Source organism: Ursus maritimus (assembly GCF_017311325.1).
Source record: "Ursus maritimus isolate PB19 chromosome X unlocalized genomic scaffold, ASM1731132v1 scaffold_X1, whole genome shotgun sequence".
Classification (NCBI taxonomy): domain Eukaryota; kingdom Metazoa; phylum Chordata; class Mammalia; order Carnivora; family Ursidae; genus Ursus; species Ursus maritimus.
Genome location: NW_024423319.1, coordinates 25,617,429 through 25,641,949, shown reverse-complemented (window position 1 = coordinate 25,641,949; position 24,521 = coordinate 25,617,429). Strand labels below are relative to the sequence as shown.

Genomic DNA, 24,521 nt, shown 5'->3' with positions numbered 1-24,521 from the left:
TTTATAAATGGTAAAGGACTTAAAAATGGCCATGATTAAAGATCTGATAAGAGTTCATTATAATGCAGTTGACAAGGAAATTTGGTTTTTCTGTGATACACATTTTAATATAGAATATTAATAATTGGAATTATGACTGATAACATCACATATCAGTTTTAGGAATTTTATACAATTTCTGTAACATTTATATTAATAACCCATACCCATACAAATATAACCTAAGAAGGTTAAACATCACTTCTTATTTGACAATGCTTCCCATGTAATTTAACATAAACAAGGTTAATGTTTAACATCTCTTTTACTAGAAGAAGAGAGAACAAAACTTTGAGATGTTCCATGGACCCTCTGAAAATCTCTAAGTTCGTTCCAGATCAAAATGACTTTGATGTGGGAACCAAAGGCAGAAGAAAAATTATTAAATTTTCTTATTACCTACAGTCCATTGACAAGTCCTTGAAACAGGCAGAGTGACATTCCTCTAGGGACTCAACTGCCTCGATGTTGACACTTTGCTAAGGGCAAAAGGCAATGCTAGCCCCACACCCCCCATACCCATGCCAGGATCTTGTAAGCCTACTTTAACATATAAAATTTCCTTTAGAAATTTCCTTTATCGGGGCACCTGGGTAGCGCAGTCATTAAGCGTCTGCCTTCGGCTCAGGGCGTGATCCCGGCGATCTGGGATTGAGCCCCACATCAGGCTCTTCCGCTGGGAGCCTGCTTCCTCCTCTCCCACTCCCCCTGCTTGTGTTCCCTCTCTCGCTGGCTGTCTCTCTGTCAAATAAATAAATAAAATCTTTAAAAAAAAAAAGAAATCTCCTTTATCTCTAACCCTCCCAAGATATGTGTTGGCAATCATCCCGTAAGCATATGGCCCACAGATATACATCTGAAGGGTCTCATGACTAAGGTTTTATTAGACAGTAATAAATGACGTTTTCTCAACAATAGCTAGCCCCCTCAAGGTCCTGGAAACCTGGCTTTCAAAATTCCTTAGAGACTTACACTATCACTAATCCCTTCCCAACTTGCAAGTATATAATGGACTACTCCTCATGACCCCAGTGCAGCTTTTTCTGTGCATGGGTCCTGTCTGTGGGCTTTAATAAAATCAACTTTTGCACCAAAGACATCTCAAGAATTCTTTCTTGGCCATCAGCTTCGAACCCTAACATCTTTCCTACATCAGCTTCATTTAGAATTTGATTTTGGGGAAGTTTGTCAAAAATATTAAAAGGTTTTGGGGTGCCTGGGTGGTTCAGTCAGTTAAGTGTCTGCCTTTGGCTCAGGTCATGATCCCAGGGTCCTGGGATCAAGCCCTGCATCAGGCTCTCTGCTTAACAGGGAGCCTGCTTCTCCCTCTCCCTTCTTGTGCTCTCTCTCTCTGTCAAATAAATAAATGAAATCTTTAAAAAATATTAAAAGGTTTTAAAACACTTGATTAAATAGGATCGCAGATCACTGTGAAACAATAATTATCCATTTAACCAAAGTGACAATTTTTTTATTGAAGCGTATTTTATTTTATACTCATGAATTTTTAAGTGCTTTCTACTTTCAATTTTACAGGGTGATTATAATTTCTTTGGAGTTTCTTTTATATTAAGCAGTTTTTTAAATAATTTTTATTTTGTTATATTACTCACCATACAGTACATCCCCAGTTTTTGATGCAATGTTCCATGATCCATTTTTGCATATAACACCCAGTGCACCATGCAATATGTGCCCTCTTTAATACCCATCACTGGCCTATCCCAATCCCCCACCCCCCTCCCCTCTGAAGCAAGAAACAACAAATGTTAGAGAGGATGTGGAGAAAGGGGATCCCTCTTACACTGTTGGTGGGAATGCAAGTTGGTACAGCCACTCTGGAAAACAGTGTGGAGGTCCCTTAAAAAGTTAAAAATTGAGTTACCCTATGATCCAGCCATTACACTACTTGGTATTTACCCCAAAGATACAGATATAATGAAGAGAAGGGCCATATGCACCCCAATGTTCATAGCAGCATTGTCCACAATAGCTAAATTGTGGAAGGAGCTGAGATGCCCTTCAACAGATGATTGGATTAAGAAGATGTGGTCCATATATACAATGGACTATTACTCAGCCATCAAAAAGAATGATTTCACAACATTTGCAGCAACATATATGGGACTGGAGGAGATAATGCTAAGTGAAATAAGTCAAACAGAGAAAGACAATTATCATATGGTTTCACTCATTTATGGAACATAAGAAATAGGAAGATTGGCAGGAGAAGAAAGGGAAGAATGAAGGGGGGTAATCAGAAGGGGGAATGAACCATGAGAGACTATGGACTCTGGGAAACAAACTGAGGGCTTTAGCGGGGAGGGGGGTGGGGGATTGGGATAGGCCAGTGATGGGTATTCAGGAGGGCACATATTGCATGGTGCACTGGGTGTTATATGCAAGTAATGAATCATGGAACATTACATCAAAAACTAGGGATGTATTGTATGGTGACTAACATAACATAATAAAAAATTATTATAAAAAAATTATGAATCTATTTCATGATTTCTAGAAGCATATACTTTTTTTATAGTCCAATTTTTCAATGTGGCACAGGACATGTTTACTGAAAGATCCAAATATCTTTAGTTTCTCTGTAATAAGAAGCCAAAAGTGGATAAACCTATGTTTAGTAACTAATGTTTCAGTATTTTATCTAATCTGGGAATGATCTAGATTGTCAATGAATTTCCATCATTTAACCTAATTTACCAAAACTTTAAGGTTTAAAGTTACCAAAAAGATTTTGGAAACTATTAAAGTAGACATATTATACAATACAATTATTATTGAAAACTTTACTTATAAAATTTTATCTCATTTCATCTAAATCACTTGTTTTAAACAATCATATTTAGATTGCTCATGAAAATTTCATGAGACGTTAAAGCAGCTAGCCATCATCTTAAGTTAACTTTTCTTGCTGACAAATTTTGTAGCAGAGATAACATGAGTTTATTTGACTAATAAGCCCAGGTAGAATAAAAGTTGTATGTCTGCATTATATTTAATGCTGATAACTCTGAAGACATTCCTTTTTTAATTAAACCAATAAAATTAAACTAGCTTTTATTTACTGAAGATTGTTCCCAATCATGTGAACTTGAAAAACATTTCAGTTAATTTCAAATATATTTCTGAGAGCTTAGATATATTTATTTTGATAAGCACTTATTTTTCTTTAAGCCAATTAAATGGAACCTTTAAGCCAATTAAATGGAACCTTTAAAAAATTAATTTTGGCAATACCATCCCATAGTAGGAAAATATCACATATACATGACACACATTTATAGACATACAGAAACATATAGAGACCTTATAACTTTCATTCTAAAATTTTGGTCATGAATCAGGTACAGTAATACAGAACTCACTAATTTATAAATAACAGTTGGATTCAAATTGTGTTTCTGCAATTAGAGTAAATTGTGTACCTGCTCAGATGGCTAAACTTTTTACTAATATTTGTGGAGAAGACGCTTAAGAATTGTATTTGTTTTTCATAAGTAATCTTATGAAGGCTGTGGACTAGTGTTTGGGCAAAGGAGCCTTTAAAGAAGTTTGTATATAAAAAAGCTTCTTTCTTCCCTTTTTTCTTCAGTCTCAGGTGATTGTGGGCAGTGTTTTATCTCCTGGGGTGTTTACATTTCAAAGACATGTTAAGATTTACATCTTCAAGGGATGGTGAAAAAAATGTATGTTTTCTCCTAGGAGTTTTGTGGTACATTTCTCTATCATCAGAAGCATGTGGTAATTACTACTTAAAATTTTCTATCTTTTTCTTAGGTACAGGACAGAGATTTGGGGTTGGTAAGTTAGGTGGACTTGGAATTATTTCTAGAGCATCGTACGTCACATTCCCCTAAGAGAAAGCAGCTTACTTTCCATACCCCAGCAGGAGGAAGAATTTCTCCCCCAGCAACAGCCCAGTCAATGAGAACTCAGCAAAAGAGCCCCTCCCAGCTTCCTTCTTTCTTCTATAAAAGCAGGCTCCTCTCCTCTATTCCCCAGACTTGCCAATGGTTGTCATAGTTTGCTTGAATTGCAATTCTTCTGCTATTCCGGGATACACTAAATTGCTGGTAAAATAACTGGATCTTTTGTTTTCTAAGGTCAACATTACATGGTGACCATGGTGACCAGGAAGGGACCCAAAGGAGACAAACCCATGAGAAACTAATGACCTATGGAACCATGTGAAGTACCCACTTGAGCCCCTTGTGCTCTCTGCTTCTGTGAGTCATCTTCTTCCTTTCATGTTGGGGTTAATGCAGAGCATGAAATCAGCCATAATACCTGGCTTGCTAAAATGTAACACAGAAGCTGCTGAGGGAATGGAAGATTTCAGAGAAGGGCGTAGGCCTTTGGAATGCCGAGGCCTGCATGACCACTCTGCCGGTGGAATGCCACGGGGACCTGCCTTCCCCCCAAAGCTTTCTTAGCTGAAATAGCCACCCTGTGATCTAAGAGACAGAGGCATTGTCCCTTAGGCTATGTTTAGCAGAACTTGTAGAACATGCAGATTAGCATATCCGAGACCGTTCCTTGTAAACAGATCCTCCCAGTTTCCGTTAAGACCCCCTGTCACACATCACGTGCTTGAGAAACAGTGATAAGGATTTGTGATTATCCTGAAGGACCAATAAAAGCGGGAGCAAAGAAGAGCAAAGGGTCTTTGTCTCTGAGCATTGACCCCCTTGCCTTCTCCTCTCTTTCACAGCAAAGTTCGGTGTAATCTTTCATCCACTGGTGCAGGGATTGCTGGCCATTCCCGGCACTTTCAGTTAAGTAAATCTCCTCTTGGATATGAACTCCCTCCTTTTGGTTGAGCTCTCTGACTTTATTCAGGATCTGTTCTTGTTTTTGCTTTTATGAAGGTATTGTTCTTCTTGCTGAGTACTTTTCAGTTTCTTGATAGGTTTCGAATAATGGGATCCCCATCTGCTAAATTCTGTCAGGAGGGATCTCCTTCTATTACCTCAGACAATTTTATGTTTAAAAACTATTCTCCTGGGGCATCTGGGTAGCACAGTCAGTTAAGTGACTCTTGGTTTTGGCTCAGGTTGTGATTTCAGGGTCATGGGATGAAGCCCTGAGTCAGGCTCTGTGCTTAGTGCAGAGACTACTTAAGATTTTCTCTTCCTCTGCCCCTCTGTCCTGCTTTTTCTCTGTCTAAAATAAATAAAATAAATCTTAAAAAAAAAACTATGGTCCCTGCTCATGTGCATTTTTAACTAATTGGACCAATTTAACCAAAAATAATTTAGAACTCCAATGGCTATTATGGGGGGCTTTTGATCTCCCTAAACTTGATTTTCTTAGAACCATGGCTCTAAAATAAACTGAATGGGACCCCTATTTCAATTGGTATCTTGAGGCTTCCAAGTGTATTCAGGACTCTAAAATCGCCTCTTTACAATGACCATTTCTAAATTAACTGAGGTGAACAATTTAAAAGAAGACAAAAAGCTTCACAGGTCTTTCTTCCCATACCCACCTCCTTTTACCTTCTACCTTCTTATTCTAATTCTCTCGATAAACTTCACTTTTTCTCTGAACTTCTCCTTGTTCCTTCCTCCTCTGAATCCATTAGAAACTACATCTTTAAAATTAGACCTTCTGAAGATCCTACTGCTAAGCCCCTAATTTCCCATGTCTCCTGGACTAAGGCTGAATTATAAGCCATAGTCAAAGATTTTCCTGGAGTTATTGAAGATCCCCATAGATTTGCCAAGGAATTTAATATAGTCATCCTGACTTAACAAACACATTCCTCAGATTTGTACCAGCTGGTTCACATGCTTGTTGGTGAAGGCCAAACCCAACATTGGATGGAAACAGCTGATTGGGATGATCCTGAACAAATTTCTAGAACTTTAAATGAGAGACCAACCCCAATGCCTTTTTATATGATCAGGCTAGGCAATTGCTACCATTCAGAAACCCAGTGAACCTGTGGACAACTATTACAGTCACCTCCAAATTGTTTTTAAGGAAAATTCTGGCCTCCTTATGGATGCTGAATCTACACAGGTAGCCTTCAACTTTATGTTCATTAAAGGGCTGAACTGTGATCTTTCCCCTGTAGTTAAAAGGACTAGGATGGAATGGGAAACTATCCACTCCAGATTCAGTTTTTAGCAAATCAGCTCACCTATACCCTAGAGGATTCAAGTAAAAGGGAGACCTAAAAGTAAAATCCTTGATTTTCAGATCTAACAAATGGAAGCCTCTAAACAAAAAACAAACCCGTCCTGGTCTCTGCCACTCTTGCAAAAAACCAAGGCACTGGAAGAAAGATTGTTCCAAATGTAAGCATTCCAGGTATGTTCAGCCCTCTCACCAGCATTTCCAATGCCCTCTGAACTCCCAACTATACAATTCTGAGGAACTACAGGGCTTTTCCCAATCCTTCCTCTTACTTGGCTTAGAGAATTCTTATCAACACTGGAGCTACCCTCTTGGTGCTTGAGCTTACTGTTATTAAATAGCCCTTACGTGAAAGTACTGGAACAGTTCAAAGAGTGAGGATCTTTAATAAATATAAACAGGTTTCTATCTCTAAACTTATTCCCTTTCATTTAGGCTCTCTAAGAGATACAGATACTTTTCTTCTTGGTTCCCCCACCCCTGTTCATTTATTAGGCTGAGATTTCTTAGAGAAATATCATGCTAGAATTTTTCTCCTGAAAGGGGGAGATGATTCTAGAATTTGGTAGCAACCAAAATAGTCAACTATGGAAATCAGATGACATTTCAATATCTTTTATTTGCTCCATCAGATCTTTCCGTGATTGATTTCCCTGTGGATAAGGCCAGTCAATAATCCTTTGCCTTTACTTGGGAAGGAAAGCAGTGCACCTAGACAGTAATGTCCCAGGGTTTTACTAAAAATCCTTCCTACTCCCAAATCTTAAAAGTGGATTTAGATGATATAAAGTTACCTGGAAGCTCTACTTTATTATAATATGTAGATGACTTGCTTCTCTCCTCTCCTTCTCAGGCCTCTTTGCGGAAAGGCAGCATCTACCTGTTAAAACTTTTAGCCTTAAAGGAACATAGAACCTCCAAGGAGAAACTGTGATTTGCTCAAACTCGGGTTTGATATTTGTGGCACCTGATTTCAGAACACGGGCTGTATTTAAATCCAAATAGGCTTCATGGCATCCCGAACTTTCCAAAACTAAGTGCCAATTACAAGGTTTTCTCAGGCCAGCTGGCTACTGTCAAAATTGGATTCCAAACTCTCTTTTCCTCATTGTAATAATCTTAACACTGCCACCCGTCTTCCCTTCTCTATGGGCAATACTCCTCATGACTATAACTCTCACAGATCACCTCCTGACTCCCCATGAAATACTCCTCATGACTATAATTCTCACAGATCACCTCCTGACTCCCCATGATGACTTACGGGAAACTGCTTTGTATAACACTAACTCTCCGTGGTTTGCTGATGGTTCTTATTTAAAAGGTGAAAATGATAAATATTATGCTGGGTACGCTATTGCAACTCCTTTTGAAGTCACTGAGGCAACACATTTGCCCTTGGCTGAATTGGCTCAACAGACTGAATTGTATACTATTGATCAGACCTGCATTTTAGCCAAGGGGAAAACTGCAAATATTTATACTAACAGTAGGTATGTTGGAATAGTTTATGACTTTGGAATGTTATGGAAACAGCAAGGCTTCCTTACTTCCAGTGGAGACAAAATTAAAAACGGCCTTTATATGCAGAAATTATTAGATGCCATACTCTTGCAGACACTTTGGCCAGTATCAAGATCCCTGTGCATTCCAAACTTGATTCCCTGGAGGCTAATGGAAACCACCTCAATGACTATTTCTGCAAAACATTCTGCTCTCAAAGGAAGAAACAACTAAACTTCTGTCTTGGTCCAAAGGGATGTTCCTCCGAATAATAATCCAGAAAAATTGAGTAGAGATGTCCAACAATTGGCCCCAGAAAAGTAAAAACAATATCGGAAATCTACTAAATATTGGTTCAATAAAAAAAGAAAACTCTGGGTTGGGCCAAATAATAATCCAGTTCCCATTACTGACTACTATACATGCAATGAATCTTTAGTCTACAAAACAAAAGTCTAAAACAAAAACTTTTATAAACTAATACTAGTGGCTAAATGTTAATAAGGCCACAGAGTGCCTACTTTGCTTGTCCCACCTGCCTGAAATATAGTTCAGGAAAAGCTATCTGCAACTGCTCCTGGAAACTTCAAATTGCCCAATGGACCACTTAAGTTTGGCAGATGGATTTTATTTAGCTTCCCCTATCTCATGGATATAAATATGTCTTGGTAATGGTTTGTATGTTTTCTTACTGGACTGCTACTTTTGTGGCTACAATCCTACTGGAAAAGATCATCCCTACCTGGGGAATCCACCTCGACCTCCATAGTGACCAGGGAATTCACTTTAACAGGTCTGTGCTGTTTGGCTGGTGTTAACACTTCTACTGTGCTTCTACTGCCTCAGGGCTAACCAAATGCACCAACAGCATTATTAGGCAAAATTTGTAGAGATCCTTCAAATACCCTGGCCAAAAGCACTGCCGTTAGTGGTTCTAAATTTCAGGTCATCCCCTTTTGGAACTCATAAACTCTCACCCTTTAAGATAATCACAGGATGGCCAATGTACTTGGCTCCTGCTTCTTTCCATCCACAAATGGTAAAAGGAGATATACTTAAATATTGCAAAGGCCTAATTGCTTCTGTTGGGAATAACCATGCTTTAGTAGAACAGTCTTTCCACAGTGTACTCTCCAGAGACAAAGACCTTAAACATCACACATTACAGCCCAGAAATTTCATCTATTAGAAAAAACATGTCCAGAAAGACTCTCTTCAACCCTGATGGAAAGACCCCTATCAGGTACTGTTAACCAACCCTTGTGCTTCTGACCTCCAAAGAACAGACCCCTCACATCTACAGAAAGCACCAAACCCTGACTAGATCTGCACACCAACTGATGACCTGAAAATAAAGATTTCTAGGAATTGAAGCAGATGACAGCTGAAGGAGACAGCTTTCCCAACATGACCAGACCAGACCTGTATACCTTTTTCTCACTGTTGCTTCTTACCTTATTTCATCACTTTCTTTCTTGGCCCAATCTATTGCAAAAGAGGAAAACCTTTCTGACCATTGGATCTGTCACCAGAAATCCAATCTGTTCCTTCTTATTTAAATATGATTTGTTCCATTGCACCCAAGGGAAATACAAATGAGCCTGATTACAGAGCTCTGGAGAGCAGGAGTTGTTGTAAGGGACAGAGCAAAGTGAATCCTACCACCTATCTTTGTGCTTCTGCTAAATTCACTTCCTAGCTTTCAACATTTACGTGAGTAACCTGTGTACCCTAGACCTGGAGATCAGGCCAGAGTGCTTGTGGTAAATCTTGTAGGGAAAGGGAGGTTAAAACAGGCAGCTGGATGTTTAAGGGATTTTCTGGGGAACATGAAGGAGTTTTAGGAGCTAAGGGAATTTGCTGAGGAGACAGGGCTGGATTTTATTATTCTATTTTTTTTTAAAGTTTTTATTTAAATTCCAGTTAGTTAACATACAGTGTAATATTAGTTTCAGATGTGTAATTTAGTGACAAAGCTGGAATTTATGTTGGATGTAGACTTTAATTTTTGTTCTAATTTCTGTTCTTTAATCTTGTTAAGGGAGTCTCTAATCTAGTAATTATCCTCCTCTGTATCCACTTTATAATTTGGTCTTTCCATAGGTACCAACAAGGCAGTGGTTTAGGGTGAGAGCTCTTTAATTTTTTTTTCAAATATAGAAGTTTTTCTAATTCAAAGAATTTATTGTCTGGCATTGACGAGTAGGATCTTATATTAATCTCAATAGAGACTCAAACCAGTAAAACTTTTCATAGCTTAACCATGAACATGAGGCATCCCAAAAGAGTGTGCAAAAGATGTAGTGTTCACAAGATCCAGAGGGTTCACTCCCAGAGTTAGCCTAAGAAAGCAAAAACCTTTGTTGTCACCAGTAGTAAGAATAGTGTAGTGAAAATGGTGTCTCCAGTTTCCCATGAGAATGTGAGATGTCTCCAGTCACAGACCCACTAATCTATGCCACTAAGCAGGTGCTATTAGAATTATACTTTTCCAGCACTAACGAGACAACAATGGTTTAGACAACAAAGGCCCCTTATGAACTGGGACACCTTATGACAAACTCCCCTGAGAGCTGGCACAGTTGGACAAAGAGAATGTTGCCTGTGACTTCATGTTGGATTCCCAGCTCATTTGGCTGGCTACCAGAAGCAAGCCAGTACTTATACCTTCTGGCTGCCAGAGACCAGAGAGAATATTCTCATTGGTCACAATGCCATACTCTCAGGACAGACCAAGATGAAAAGAAAACCTCATCTGTTTTTTACATAAAGGAGCCACAGCCAAGTTTGTCTAAACGGATGCCAGTCTGGTGAGAGCTGTGAACTCACCAGTTTGTGAAGCATTTTACCCTATGGTTTCCCTCGTGACAAATGACACGAAGGACAAAGACAAAAGAAAACAATGACCATCTCTGGGAGGAAAGAGATCAATAGGAGACAAGAGGGCTAGGGGTGCCTGGGTGGTTCAGTCAGTTAAGCGTCTGCCTTTGGCTCAGGTCATGATCTCAGGGTCCTGGGATTGAGCCCTGCTTTGGGCTCTCTGCTTAGCAGGGAGCCTGCTTCTCCTTCTCCCGCTGCCTGCCACTCCCCTGCTTGTGCGCGTGCTCAGGCTCTTTCTCTGTCAAATAAACAAATAAAATCTTAAAAAAAAACAAGAGTACTCATAATATTTACCAGAGTCACTATATCCAAGGAACCTGATATTCTCCTGTTAAACTAAACTTAGAAGAAGAAAAGGACTCTCACTCTCACTTACACCAGACCCTGTGAGCAGATATCCAGAAGACCTATGTGGTAAGAATTCTTACCTTCTGTGGGCTCTTTTCAGATCCCAGGATCTCTCAGCTGCAGCAGCCCCAGACTGAGCAATGTCTAGGTAGTGGAGGGTCCCACATCAGGTGCCAAAACTTAGAGGTGGAAAACTTTTCCCTTCTTCCCTTCTGGGTTCTTTGGCTGGCCTAATAATTAAATTAACATAAGACAGATTTACAGGAGAAAAACAAATTTAATTTCATACATACAGGAGCCCCATATAAATATAAGACTTAAAAAAGTGACTAAACCAGGCAGCTTTTATAACTTGAAAACAAACAAAAAAATTGTAACAGATTGACAAGACAAAGAGGTTTGGGTTTGGGGTTATAAATTAATGAAGACGTAATAAAGTGTTTTATTTAGCCTTTTCAGCCCTAAATTCATTCCCTATTTCTGTTGGTAAGGGTGCCTTCTACTCTTTGGGTAAGAGAGGGTATACTTCACATGGGTGATTTATTTCCTCCTTTCAGGGGCACAAAGGAGGGTTAGAGTGTCCTGCTTGTATCAGCTGTTTCTTAAGTAACTTCAACTCAAAGTAATGTGCCCAAGTGGCATATTTTGGGGTGGCAAATTCCTGCTCTTCTTCACCTGGTTCCCCCTGCTGCCCCAATGCGCAGCTTCGTTCCCTTTCCCACAGCAGTAGCACAAGCACAGCCTTCACTCTTAACACTGTCCTGCCCCTTTTCTAGGTTTGATAGACCCCAGGCTTGCGCCCTATTTATCTCCCCGAACAGGGGGTCCTGCACCCCAGCCTCCACCTCAACTCTCTTCCTCCCTCCCCCAGAAGTTCTCTGACCTTCTCTGACCCACCCGTTTTTTTTGACTGGAGTGTGTGTGTTTGAAAGTCCCATCCAAGACCTTATGTGCACGAGTGACAACTATTATTATCTCCAAGGAATCTGATGTGCCCCGTCCCTGTCTGGACTCACTGTACTACCCAATGCAGCCATCCACCATGCAGCCATCCACCCGGTTCGCCTTCCAGGGGGCGCTTGGCCCAGGAGATGGGTCCCAGAACACCTTGCGGTGACGTGCGTGGCTCAGAGATCCTGTCAGTGACGCATCACGCCGTCGTCGCCTTTCACGCACCGGGGGTTGGTGTGGTGAGAGAACCCGCTTTTCTTTCTTTTCTTTTTTTCTTCTCTTTTTGAGGAAAAACTTGGGAGTGAGGGAGAAAAGAAGCCAAGGAGGAGGCCAGGACTGGGAAACGACTTTCGTAGGACTGAGTGGGGAGGTGAGGGGCGGCCATTTACTGGTGGCAGCAGGGGCGGCATCGCCTGTGAGGCGGTTGGCTAACTAGGCCGCAGCAGCCATGGCGGTTGACTTTGGGGACCACGCCAGCGGGTTCCGCCACATGGAAGTGATCAGGTTCATCAACAACGAAGTCCTCATGAACGGCGGCGGCCCAGATTTCTACGTGGCCTTCCGCTCACGGCCCTGGAATGAGGTAGAGGACCGGCTTAGAAGTGTCCTGGCCGACCCTCAGGTGCCGCGCGCCATTAAGAGAGCCTGTACGTGGAGCGCGCTGGCCTTGGGCGTGCGGGCGGGCGCCAGGCAGCAGGAGCAGCAGGCGCGCCGGGTCTATGGGCTGCAGGAGCAAGTAGAGGAGCGAGAGACCGCTGCCTGGGCCCTGGCCTCCGAGCTGCGGCGGCTGCGTGGGGAGCGCAAGGAGGTGGCTGCGCAGCTTCGATGCGCGCGGGCTGCTCTGCAGCAGGTGTTGGATGAGAGAAATGTGTTGCGTGGGCGACTGCTCCAGGCAGAGAAGTCGGCCCCGGCTGACCACCCTCCTCAGGAGGTCACGTCTGAGTCGGGAGCAGAACAGCGTGGGGCCGCTGCATGGCCAGTGGATGTAGATGAGCAGGGCAAGATGATGGCTACAGGCGCACAGGCCATGCACCGTTCGGAGGCCCAGATGGCAGCTCCAGTAGCAGCAGCAGCAGCAGCAGCAGCAGCAGCAGCAGGAGCTCCAGTGGCAGCAGCAGCAGCAGCAGCAGCAGCCCCAGCAGCCGCTCCAGTAGCAGCAGCAGCAGCCCCAGCAGAAGCTCCAGTAGCAGCAGCAGCAGCAGCAGCAGCAGCGCCAGCAGCAGCTCCAGCAGCAACAACCGCAGCAGCACCTCCTCCAGCAGCTCCAGCAGCTCCAGCAGCAGCAGCTCCAGCAGCTCTGCTTTATGTGCAGGCACCTCCAAGCTCCTGGGCCCAGGCTGTGCAACCCTCTCTGCCAGGGCAGGTGTCACATCCATTCCCATTCTCTGCATCATTCCCAATGGGATTCCCATACTCGACACCTCTACCACACTCAGTAGTAGTAGAAGCAGGCGCAGCAGCGGCGGCAGCAGCAGCAGCAGCAGTCCCACCCCAGATGCCCCAGATGCCACTTCTCGGGATCTACCCGCCTGGCACATGGGCTGCAGTAGGGGCTCAGGAGCAGATGGCACCGCTGTGTGACCAGAGGTGCTGTGACCAGGAGGAATATTCTGAGACCCTCCAGGGGGGATGTCCCTTGGGGGACAGCAGAAGCCACAGCCAAGAGGAAGGTCCTGTGTGTACCCAGGGAATAACTTCCCTGGAGGACATCGGGAGCCACAGCCAGAAAGATCTGGAGAGACCTCAGGGGACAGCACCCCTGGGAGACAGAAGCTCCAGCCAGAAGGAATGTCCAGTGATGCCCCAGGAGAAGTATCCCCTGGAGAACAGCAAGAGCCACAGCCAGGAAGATCCAGAGAGGCCCCAGGGGACATCCCCACCGGGAAGCAGCAGGAGCAGTGGTGTGAGAAAAAGCCCCAAGAAACAGCAGCCTCCGGGGCAGAAGACCAAGCAACTAAAAGGGAAAAAAGCCGTGGATTCCCAAGACCAGGGGAAGCCTGCCTCAGGATGCAGTCCAAAGAATTGGGACTGCCCATGGTGTAAAGCCATGAATTTTTCATGGCGCAAGGCCTGCTATAAATGCAAGAAAGTCTGTGTGGCAGTTGAGGGTGGAGGTCTGGACCCAGGACAAACTCACTAATTTTAGAAAGGTAAGTAAGAATGGAAACACTGCAAAGAAAAACCAATTTTGTAAGACCCCCTTCTGATCAAAAAGTAACTCATTTACTTCACAGAAAATTTGAAAACCAAAATTAAAGTATAGAAAATTAAATAAAATCGTCCATTATCCTGTTACCCAATAATTACTTTTTAAAAATCATTCTGATTACACACACACACAAAAGCATATATGTATCTATGTTTTTATTTTATATATTTATTTTAACAAGGATAGACTACTTTTTGAGTATCACATGTTTTAAATGGGGGGTTTCTTCTATTTGCATTTAAGTTCACAGGTGGTGGATTCTGGATAGCTGATGCTGATTGGTTGACACCCCGGAGAGGCTGAAGTCCTGAAGCCTTTTCCTTTTTCACTCTTCTGTTTTCTTATTAACCTCCCTTTCCTGAAAATGTTATGTCATTGGATAGGAACAACCATGTATTTATAGTATATAGTATATACATATAACTATGTATATAGTTATAACTTATATTGAATTTTAGGAGCACTGTTTTTTCTTGAAAATGCTATTATTCCTTTTTAAACTACTACAGCATTCATGTTTGCTTCTTGTTTTTAAGTTTTATAGGTGAGGGCCTGTTTTTGTGTCTCTGAGCCCCACAGAACTTGTTTGTTGCTGAAGAAGCTGAACCCGTCCCATTAGAAGATCTCCCAAGAGTCTAAAGAAATCACACCTTGATTCCAGCTGACCCGCACCTCACTGAGACCCCCATTGGCTGGAGCTGAGAAGAGTGAGAGGAAGTCAGGGAAGAAGAGATGCTCTGACACTCATTAGGGGGGAAAGGAGGGCAAAACAATTTTGTTAGAATATAATTTCTCTGTTGGGATTAATTTGGAAGAGTTGGGGGGGTGTTGGAGTGTTAAATTCTATTGATGATAGCAAATTTGATGGATTACATTTAATTCATTAAACAAGTAGTTATTGATTACCTAATGTATGTTAGGAGCTAGAGCAATATGTTAATATTTAATGCACACATCACAACTTTTTGGTGAGTTTGCTTAGATGATAGGAGAGAGCATACTTTGAGATCAGAGGTGACTTCTTTGCCTTTGGCCTTTGGGTAAACCCAATCGAAATAACATAGGTATTTTTGCAGTTCTGGGAACAACATCAGAGATTTTCATGAGAAGATTTACCAGACTGCTCATCTTATCGCTCCTAGGTGAAATGAATGAGCTGTCGCAAAGATTGGGAAAGTAGCATCACAAAGTACAGGCAGGACTTTTCTGAAAGTCTGATTTCTTCCTTTGAGAGGGAAAAACCATTTTCCTGGTTACCTGAAAGACTACTGGGTGACTTAAAGACAGTGCTCGAGGGAGTATTGGCTATGCACTTGAACCCTCAGTCTTGGCTACTTTCATTCCAAGACCCTTTCCAGTCAAGAGTGGATGAAGAACAAGGTGGATTCCAAGGACAGACATCATGATTCTCTTGGATTGGATTAAAAATAATACTGGACTGGGACAAGCACTCTTGAGAATGCCCCCATCCCCTTCTCTTCCGCTTGGTGTATTCTCTTCCAGGCTCTCTGCTCTTCTGAGGCAGCTGCTACAAGTAAGGAGGGAGCCGGGGTGGAGCCCAGGGGATGGGAAGGTAGATCAGCCTCGGTCTGGACAAAAGATGTTGTAGTTTCTCCCATGAGATCTGCCCAGCTCACCAAGCTCAACCTCTGCCAGGGTTTTTCTGATGTAATTATTAATAAAGAGTGTGCACTTGCCTGCTGTGTCTTCTGTGTAATGTGTTGGGGCAGGTTAATCAGAGGTGGCAGCTTAAATCTTCATCTTCCTTCTATCCCATTGAGGTGAAGGAAAGTTCAATCTTGTTCATTATGAGAGGGCTCCTCTCATAATGAGAATTACCCAAGAATGGGAGGGGGAAGGGGTTTTCGTGGGGCCTTCATTCCATGCTACCCTTACCAACCAAGTCCAGATGGTCCCTTGAAGGTGGGCATGTTTGCTTCTCCAGGGCCAGTGGTGTTTGGAGGTGTCTGTCAATGCTGGAAGCCCTAATGCCTAGGGTCCATTTCCCTACATGCACCCAGCGGCCATTCCCCTCTGGGGCCCTACCTTCTCCCCAGGGTCCTGGCAGGGAATAAGGAGTGCTTAGGTATCATAAACAGTATTCTCCCTCCATTCACTCTCTTCTCTAAGTCATTCCTCTCTCCCTTAGCAAAATTTGGTCAAGATAATGAGAAAGGGAGACAAACCATAAGAGACTCTTAATCATAGGAAGCAAACTGAGGGTGGCTGGAGGGGAGGGGGGTGAAGGGATGTGGTAACTGGGTAATGGACATTAAGGAGAGCACATGATGTAATGAGCACTGGGTATTACATAAGACTGATGAATCACTGAACTCTACCTCTGAAACTAATAATACACTATATGTTAATTAATAGAATTTAAATTTAAAAATTTAGAAAAAATGATCAGGATTATAGAAAACCAAATACAGGCTGGCAGCATAAATCTACCCTGGTATAAGAGGGGAACAAAGATCTGGACACCTTCTTGGAATGGGTATAGTGAGATGAGGGGATGGACAACAAAAATGATCCTGTCATACCGGAAATCTCTCTTCTCTCAGAGATATGACTAACGGTGAGGGCCTTGGTTACCTGGGATAGGAATGCAGGAATAAAAGAGGGCTGTCAGGGAAACAGACACGTAACTATTTGGAGGGGGAGGAGAGGAGACCCTATGATATCCTGTAGATCCTAATGTCTCCTGTGCATTTGGAAAGATGAGCATGTACAGATATTTTTCCTGCTGGGTCTTAATTTAGTGCTGGTGCAATAAAGGAAGAGTTCAAATGGTGCTGGAGAAAGAAGAGAAAGAATCAGTCCTTGCAGCAGCTACTACCATTACTGATGGTAGGGGTGGGCCTAGTGCTGCTGCCTTACAGGCACTTATCAAGGTGGTGGTGATAGATGAGTGATATGGGTATTTCTCTGAACAGGAGAGTGCAGGGGATGTGGGAAGAAGTCTTTCAGATTCTATGGGATCTTCAAAATGGGAGAGGCAAAATTCTGTGTGGAGAAATTGGAGAATCATAGCAATATCCTCCTGTACTCCACATTCTCACCCATTTCTTCACTTCATACCTGCTACTAGGAGCATTTCCATTTCCACAATTAATATACCACCTCTCATTTATCTCTTGCCACTTCCACTAACAAAAGCAGAATCAGAAGAAGTGGCTCTAATAGCTGTTTCTGTGGGAGCATCTGCAGCTAACATATTGGCAGGTGTGGGATATGGAAAAAGTTCCTGTGGTAGGCAAGAGGAGGCAGCGGGCTCTGGGGACAGAAGGGACAGGAACAAAGGGCTCAGCATTCTTCAAGATCCCTTAGGGATAAGAGAATTATACGTGGTAAAGACCAAGGGCCTGGAATGGTGGAAGTGTTAAAAAATAATTATGCGGGGAATAAAACTATGCTTCAACTGAAGATGTCTGATCCTAGACAGGAGCTTTGTCTTCTGATGGGGCCAGTCCTCTTTGATTTCAGAAATGCAAGAGAGAACCAAGAAGATCTGAAACGGAAGAAACCGTTTTCTGAGTATGCCTCTGATTATAAATGTAGTTTGATTTCACTTGAGAAAAATTAGAAAATGCAGAAAAAGAAAAAAAAACATTTAACCATAATTCTACCACTGGAGATAAGTACCACTGTTTACATTTTTGTGTATTTAATTTCGTATATGTACACAGAGATAGGTGGGATAGGTTTTTTAAACATCCTTTACATGGAATTATACGGAATATTGTATAACCGTATCTTTTATGGTGGTTAAAAAAACAGAATGAGATCTTAGCTTCTTAACAAAATTTTGACTGAAATTTAACTACATTACTAACCATAAGCACAGTGTTGTACAGCAGGTCCCTAAAGCTTTTCCATCTTGCATAATCGAAACTTTATACCTGTAGTCTTATTTTTAATTAATATATTAATTTTTTTCCTTTCACACCTTGGTGCTTGCCAGGTGAAGTCCTCATCACACCACCTATCAAACCCCAATCCTTGTCAGTGCCTCCCCCCATCCCACTCGGAGTACAGTGCAGTGGTACTTCACCCCAGGGGCCCATGGCTATGTATCAGGGACCAGGTTCTGGTCTAGAGCCTGTGTGGGGCAGGACTGCCTGAAGCCAGAATGGAGGAGTAAACTGTGCAAGCACGGGCAGCAAGTCTATTGCCTTCCTGGAGGCTAAAGGCCCCTGGGCAGTGACTTGGGCCCCTGGTGCACAAGCTTCAGGCCCCAGTCTGACGTCTGCCAAGGTCCAAGGCTGAAACAACCCAAATGCACTGTCTCATTGCACATCCATGGCGACAGTTGTTCTTCTTCTTCTTTTTTTTTAAATTACATTATGTTAGTCACCGTACAGTACATCCCTAGTTTTGGATGTAAAGTTCGATGATTCATTAGTTGCCTATAACACCCAGTGCACCATGCAATACGTGCCCTCCTTAATACCCATCACCAGCCTATTCCATTCCCCTACCCCCCTCCCCTCTGAAGCCCTCAATTTGTTTCCCAGAGTCCAGTCTCTCATGGTTCATTCCCCCTTCTGTTTACCCCCCCTTTCTTCTTCCCCTTCTTCTCCTACCAATCTTTCTACTTCTTATGTTCCATAAATGAGTGAAACCATATGATAATTGTCTTTCTCTGCTTGACTTATTTTGCTTAGCATTATCTCCTCCAGTCCCATCCATGTTGCAGCAAATGTTGAGATGGGAGGCCAGTTGTTCTTCTTGGCAAAAGCAAAGTTTATAGAATCCAGCCCAGGAGACCATTGCTGCCTGTATCTCCAGCCTCTCACCCTGAAGTACAGCCTCAAGCTCTTGCTCTCTGCTCTCTCTGACCTAGTCCAACTGCCAGCACCCAGCGATAGCCCCTTCACCCAAGCCCCTCGATCAGGAAATGTTTGCCTCTTCTGAACACTAGGAGGAACACCTATCTGCTGGGGACTGATCCAGCTCGATAAAGTGTGGGTTTTCCCAGGAAGGCAAACAGGGCAGTTGGAGCCCTCCAGATATGCTCTACAGCCTCGGGTGTGTATAGGGGCGTAAATTCGAGTCCAGATGTACGGACAGGGAGATGTTGGGCTAGGATAGACTGAGGGTTAAGAGCGGCTCAGAGGATGGCTGCATCACAGCTGAAATGCTACTGCGGCTACCACTCCTTCCAGAGGAACGTGATCTCGCGGGATCTCAGGAGATTTACTGTGGCTGGCAGAGGAATCCTGGGAAGAGAAATAGCTGGGTGACCTTCCTGTGTGTTGGGCCCTTGTTATCCCAGACTCGTCCATAAGGAGTCTGGCTCAGGCCACCTATCATGCAAACCTCACTTCTCGTTCACACCTTTCCCTGCCTGTGGTGGGTGCCTCACCCCACCGCCACTAGGCTGGGTGTCGGGACTGTGCGCAGACCCACAAGCTGTGCGGGAACAGAACCATGGAGGCCACAAGGGGTAAGTGAATTGCGCATGCAATGTGTTATATAATTAACAAATCCATGGACAGCATCTACAAAAGAGTAGGTGATAACATATTTCCATGAGCTCTAAATACAAGAGGCTGGGGGCAATTCACAGCTATAAGACCTGAGCAATCTGTGTGGGAGTGAGCATAAAGAAACAGTGGATCATCTGACAGATCAGAAGATGGGAAAACCCTAAAATACTCAACAAATTAAAATACTCTACAGGTACTAATTAGATAACACAGTGGACTGATTTGAGAAAACTAGAATGAGTACAAGTGATATGTCGTAAGGTTGAAGGGGTTGAATTATCTAGGCATTATGAGCTCTCAAAACTGCAGCCAAACCTCCCTTCCAGGACAAACCCATACTGACAGGAGAGATGTCATTCTACTTCTTATTCTCTTTTTCCTTTATAATAACTTTGTTTGAAATTTTCCTCATCATTTTCTGTTACTCATTTTTAAATGAAATCGGTTTTCCTGAAGGAGGCATGGTTCAGCGGAGCTTTCTAACATCTCAAAGTTCAATCTATTACTTTTGTGTGGTCTTCAAAAAGCAGTTTACTTTCTTGCAGTTCTGGAGGCTACAAGTCCAAAATCAAGGTGTTAGCGAAGTTGGGCTGTGAGGGCCCTGAGAGAAAGATCTGTCCCAGGACTCTCTCCTTAGCTTGTAGATGGCTATCTTCTACTAGTGCCTCTTCAAATTGTCTTTCCTCTATGTGTGCCTCTGTCTCTATGTCCATATTTTTCTTCTTTACAAGGACACCAGTCAGATTAGGGCCACCCTAATGACCTCACTGTAATTAATTTCATCTGCAATGACCCTGTTGCCAAGTAAAGTCACATTCTGAAGTTCTGGAGTTTAGGATTTCATCATCTGAATTTTTAGGGGACACAACTCAACTCATAAGACTCCTAAATGTAGTTTTTCTGAATTTAAAAACTATTAAGACTAAGCTCTTGGAACTTGTTTCTGGTATAGGGTATAAACTAGGTTTGAATTCTAGCACTGGTGATTGCTAGCTGTGTGATATTAAGCAAGTTGCTCATCATTTCTGTGGCTCAATTTTCCCATCTACAAAATGGGAATAATAATATGTACTGAATAGGGCATGTTGTGAGTATTAAATGAAGTAATATATGAAAACACACTTAGAACAGTGCCACCTTCAGTTTATAAAACAATTGTATACTTTTTTCCCTTACTTAGAAGAAACAATGAAACCAACTGATAGGCATTAAATAAGTAATCTCTCTGAAAAGTTACCAAATAAAATATAAGTATTTGGAAATGTATGATTTTAAACTTTCTTGCTCGTGAGAGACAAACAAAGCTTCTGCCAATATTCTTGATGATTTTTTAAAAAGTGTTTATTTGGCTGATGGGAACATAATGCTAAGGAAACAGTCTTGAGCTTTGTTCTGTCTAGGGCAATTAGGTTCAGTCATCATCTCCATGGTTTAATTGAGTGAATCGGTTACAAATCAATTGGTATAGATATCACCCATTGACTATACCAAAAGCTTTAAAAGGTAAGTCAGCTTCTCAGTTTTTATAGTAATTTCATCTCTTGGTGCTCCTTGTTTTATAAAGAAGGGACACCATCCTTAACTTCTGAAGAAGAAAACATGTAAGTAGAAACACATTAATTTGATTCCAGCAGCTAAAATTTCTGTTGACTGTACCGCAATTTCCTTATAATTACAAGCATTGTGGTTTAGCTGAGCCACCATGCATTTTCTGATTGATCATCTTCCTATACTGTAATCCTATTCTGAGGATCAGTCTGTAGCTAAAAGAAGAATGATTTGTATTGTTGATGTAGTAGAATTACTGTGTGAGTGTAGCAAATTGGAGCTTTTCATTATGAACAGTATCATAATTGATCATTTTACCAATTGGTTAGGGTAACTTAAATGTAACCTGTAATTTCCACAACTTGAAATCAATGGAGTACATTTATTTTTAATTAAATGGCTGCCAAAATAAAATCTAGGGAAATGTGCAAATAAAAACAAAAATTTAGTTTTAAGTACTGTATTAGTTACCTATTGCTATGTAACAAATTACCCAGAATTTAGCAGTTTACAGCGATGTACGTTTATTATCTAACAGTTTCTGTGGGTCAGGAGTCCAGACATGGTTTAGTTGGGTCCTCTGCTTTGAGGTCACTTACAAGGCTGCAATCAAAGTATCAGCCAGGGTTTAGAGACTCATATGAAGGCTCCACTGTGGAATGATACATTTCTTTTTTTTTTTTTTTTGAGCTTTAGGATGAGTATTAAATTTATTTATTTATTTATTTTATTTTTTAAATTTAATGTTTTTTTATTATATTATGTTAGTCACCAAACAGTACATCCCCAGTTTCCGATGTAAAGTTCGATGATTCATTAGTTGCGTATAACACCCAGTGCACCATGCAATACGTGCCCTCCTTACTACCCATCACCAGTCTATCCCATTCCCCCATCCCCCTCCCCTCTGAGGCCCTCAGTTTGTTTCTCATAGTCCATAGTCTCTCATGCTTCATTCCCCCTTCTGATTACCCCCCCTTTCTTTATCCCTTTCTTCCCTTACCGATCTTTCTACTTCTTATGTTCCATAGATAAGAGAAATCATATGATAATTATCTTTCTCTGCTTGACTTATTTCACTTAGCATTATCTCCTCCAGTGCTGTCCATGTTGTAGCAAATGTTGAGAACTCGTTCTTTCTGATAGCTGAGTAATATTCCATTGTATATATGGACCACAACTTCTTAATCCAGTCATCTGTTGAAGGGCATCTCTGTTCCTTCCATGATTTGGCTATTGTGGACAATGCTGCTATGAACATTGGGATGCATATGGCCCTTCTCTTCACTACATCTGTATCTTTGGGGTAAATACCCAGTAGTGCAATGGCTGGATCATAGGGGAGCTCAATTTTTAACTTTTTAAGGGACCTCCACACTGTTTTCCAGAGTGGCTGTACCAACTTGCATTCCCACCAACAATGTAGGAGGGATCCCCTTTCCACATCCTCTCCAACAATTGTTGTTTCTTGCCTTGTCTATTTTTGCCATTCTAACTGGCGTAAGGTGGTATCTTAGTGTGGTTTTGATTTGAATTTCCCTGGTGGCTAATGATTTTGAACATTTTTTCATGTGTCTGTTAGCCATTTGTAGTCTTCATTGGAAAAGTGTCTGTTCATATCTTCTTCCCATTTATTGATTTGTTTCTTGTGTACTGAGTTTGAGAAGTTCTTTGTAGATCTTGCATACCAGTCTTTTATCTGTAGTGTCATTTGCAAATATCTACTCCCATTCCGTGGGCTGCCTCTTAGTTTTTTTGACTGTTTCCTTGGCTGTGCAGAAGCTTTTTATCTTGATGAAGTCCCACAAGTTCATTGTATCTTTTGTTTCTCTTGCCTTTGGAGATGTGTCATGAAAGAGGTTGCTTTGGCCGATGTCATAGAGGTTGCTGCCTACGTTCTTCTCTAGGATTTTGATGGATTCCTGTCTCACATTGAGGTCTTTCATGCATTTGGAGTTTATTTTTGTGTATGGTGTGAGAGAGTGGTCAAGTTTCATTCTTTTGCATGTAGCTGTCCAATTTTCCCAGCACCATTTATTGAAGGAGACTGTCTTTTTCCCACCGGATGTTTTTTTCCTGCTTTATCAAAGATTAAGTTGCCCAAAGAGCCGAGGGTCCATTTCTGGGTTCTCTATTCTGTTCCATTGGTCTATGTGTCTGTTTTTGTGCCAGTACCATGCTGTCTTTGTGATCACAGCTTTGTAGTACAGCTCGAAATCCGGCATTGTGATGCCCCCAGCTTTGTTTCTCCTTTTCAACAGTTCCTTGGCAATTCGGGGCCTTTTCTGGTTCCATACAAATTTAAGGACTATTTGTTCCAGTTCTTTGAAAAATGTCATCAGTATTTTGATCGGGATAGCATTGAAAGTGTAGATTGCTCTGGGTAACATGGACATTTTAACTATGTTAATTCTTCTGATCCATGAGCATGGAATATTTTTCCATCTTTTTGTGTCTTCCTCAATGTCTTTCAAGTGTGATTTGTAGTTTCTAGACTATTACATCCTTTACGTCTCTGGTTAAGTTAATTCCAAGGTAACGTATGGGTTTTGGTGCTATTGTAAATGGGATGGATTCCCTAATTTCTCTTTCTTCAGTCTCATTATTCGTGTATAGAGATGCAACTGATTTCTGAGCATTGATTTTGTATCCTGCCACATTACTGAATTGCTCTATAACTTCTAATAGTTTGGGCATGGATTCTCTTGGGTTTTCCATATAGAGTATCATGTCATCTGCGAAGAGAGACATTTTGACTTCTTCTTTGCCAATTTGGATACCTTTTATCCCTTTTTGTTGTCTGATTGCTGTTGCAAGAACTTCTAGTACTATGTTGAATAATAGTGGCGAGAGTGGGCATCCTTGTCGTGTTCCTGATCTTAAGGGAAAGGCTTCCAGCTTTTCCCCATTGAGAATGATATTTGCTGTAGGCTTTTCATAGATGGTTTTTATGAGATTGAGGAATGTACCCTCTATCCCTACAGTCTGAAGGGTTTTAATCAGGAAATGATGCTGTATTTTGTCAAATGCTTTTTCTGCATCTATTGAGAGAATCATGATTTTTGAATTTTTCTTTCTGGATAAAATCTAAGACACCAATTGATTTGCGAATGTTGAACCACCCTTGCATCCCAGGGATGAATCCCACTTGGTCATGATGGATAATCCTTTTAATGTACTGTTGGATTCTATTAGCCAGGATCTTGTTGAGGATTTTGGAGTCCATATTCATTAGGGAAATCGGTCTGTAATTCTCCTTTTTGATGGGGTCTTTGCCTGGTTTGGGGATCAAGGTAATATTGGCCTCATAAAATGAGTTTGGTAGCTTTCCTTCTGTTTCTATTTTTTGAAATAGCTTTAGGAGAATAGGTATTATTTCTTCTTTGAATGTT

General features: G+C 41.8%; 1 protein-coding gene across 1 annotated transcript; it reads left to right on the top strand.

The window, feature by feature from the left end:
* Nucleotides 1-12,328: 12,328 nt before the first annotated feature.
* On the top strand, nucleotides 12,329-14,020 carry LOC121101190 (testis-expressed protein 13D-like). Its single transcript, XM_040624042.1, has 2 exons — nucleotides 12,329-12,940; nucleotides 13,193-14,020. The coding sequence occupies exons 1-2, from the start codon at nucleotides 12,329-12,331 to the stop codon at nucleotides 14,018-14,020; spliced, it is 1,440 nt and encodes a 479-aa protein (XP_040479976.1).
* The last annotated feature ends 10,501 nt before the right edge of the window (nucleotides 14,021-24,521 follow it).

Coding starts and splice junctions, on each gene's coding strand:
- LOC121101190 (XM_040624042.1), top strand. CDS start 12,329: ATGGCGGTTGACTTTGGGGACCACGCCAGCGGGTTCCGCCACATGGAA. Junction 12,941..13,192: donor AGGCCCAGATGGCAGCTCCA/GTAGCAGCAGCA, acceptor CTTTATGTGCAG/GCACCTCCAAGCTCCTGGGC.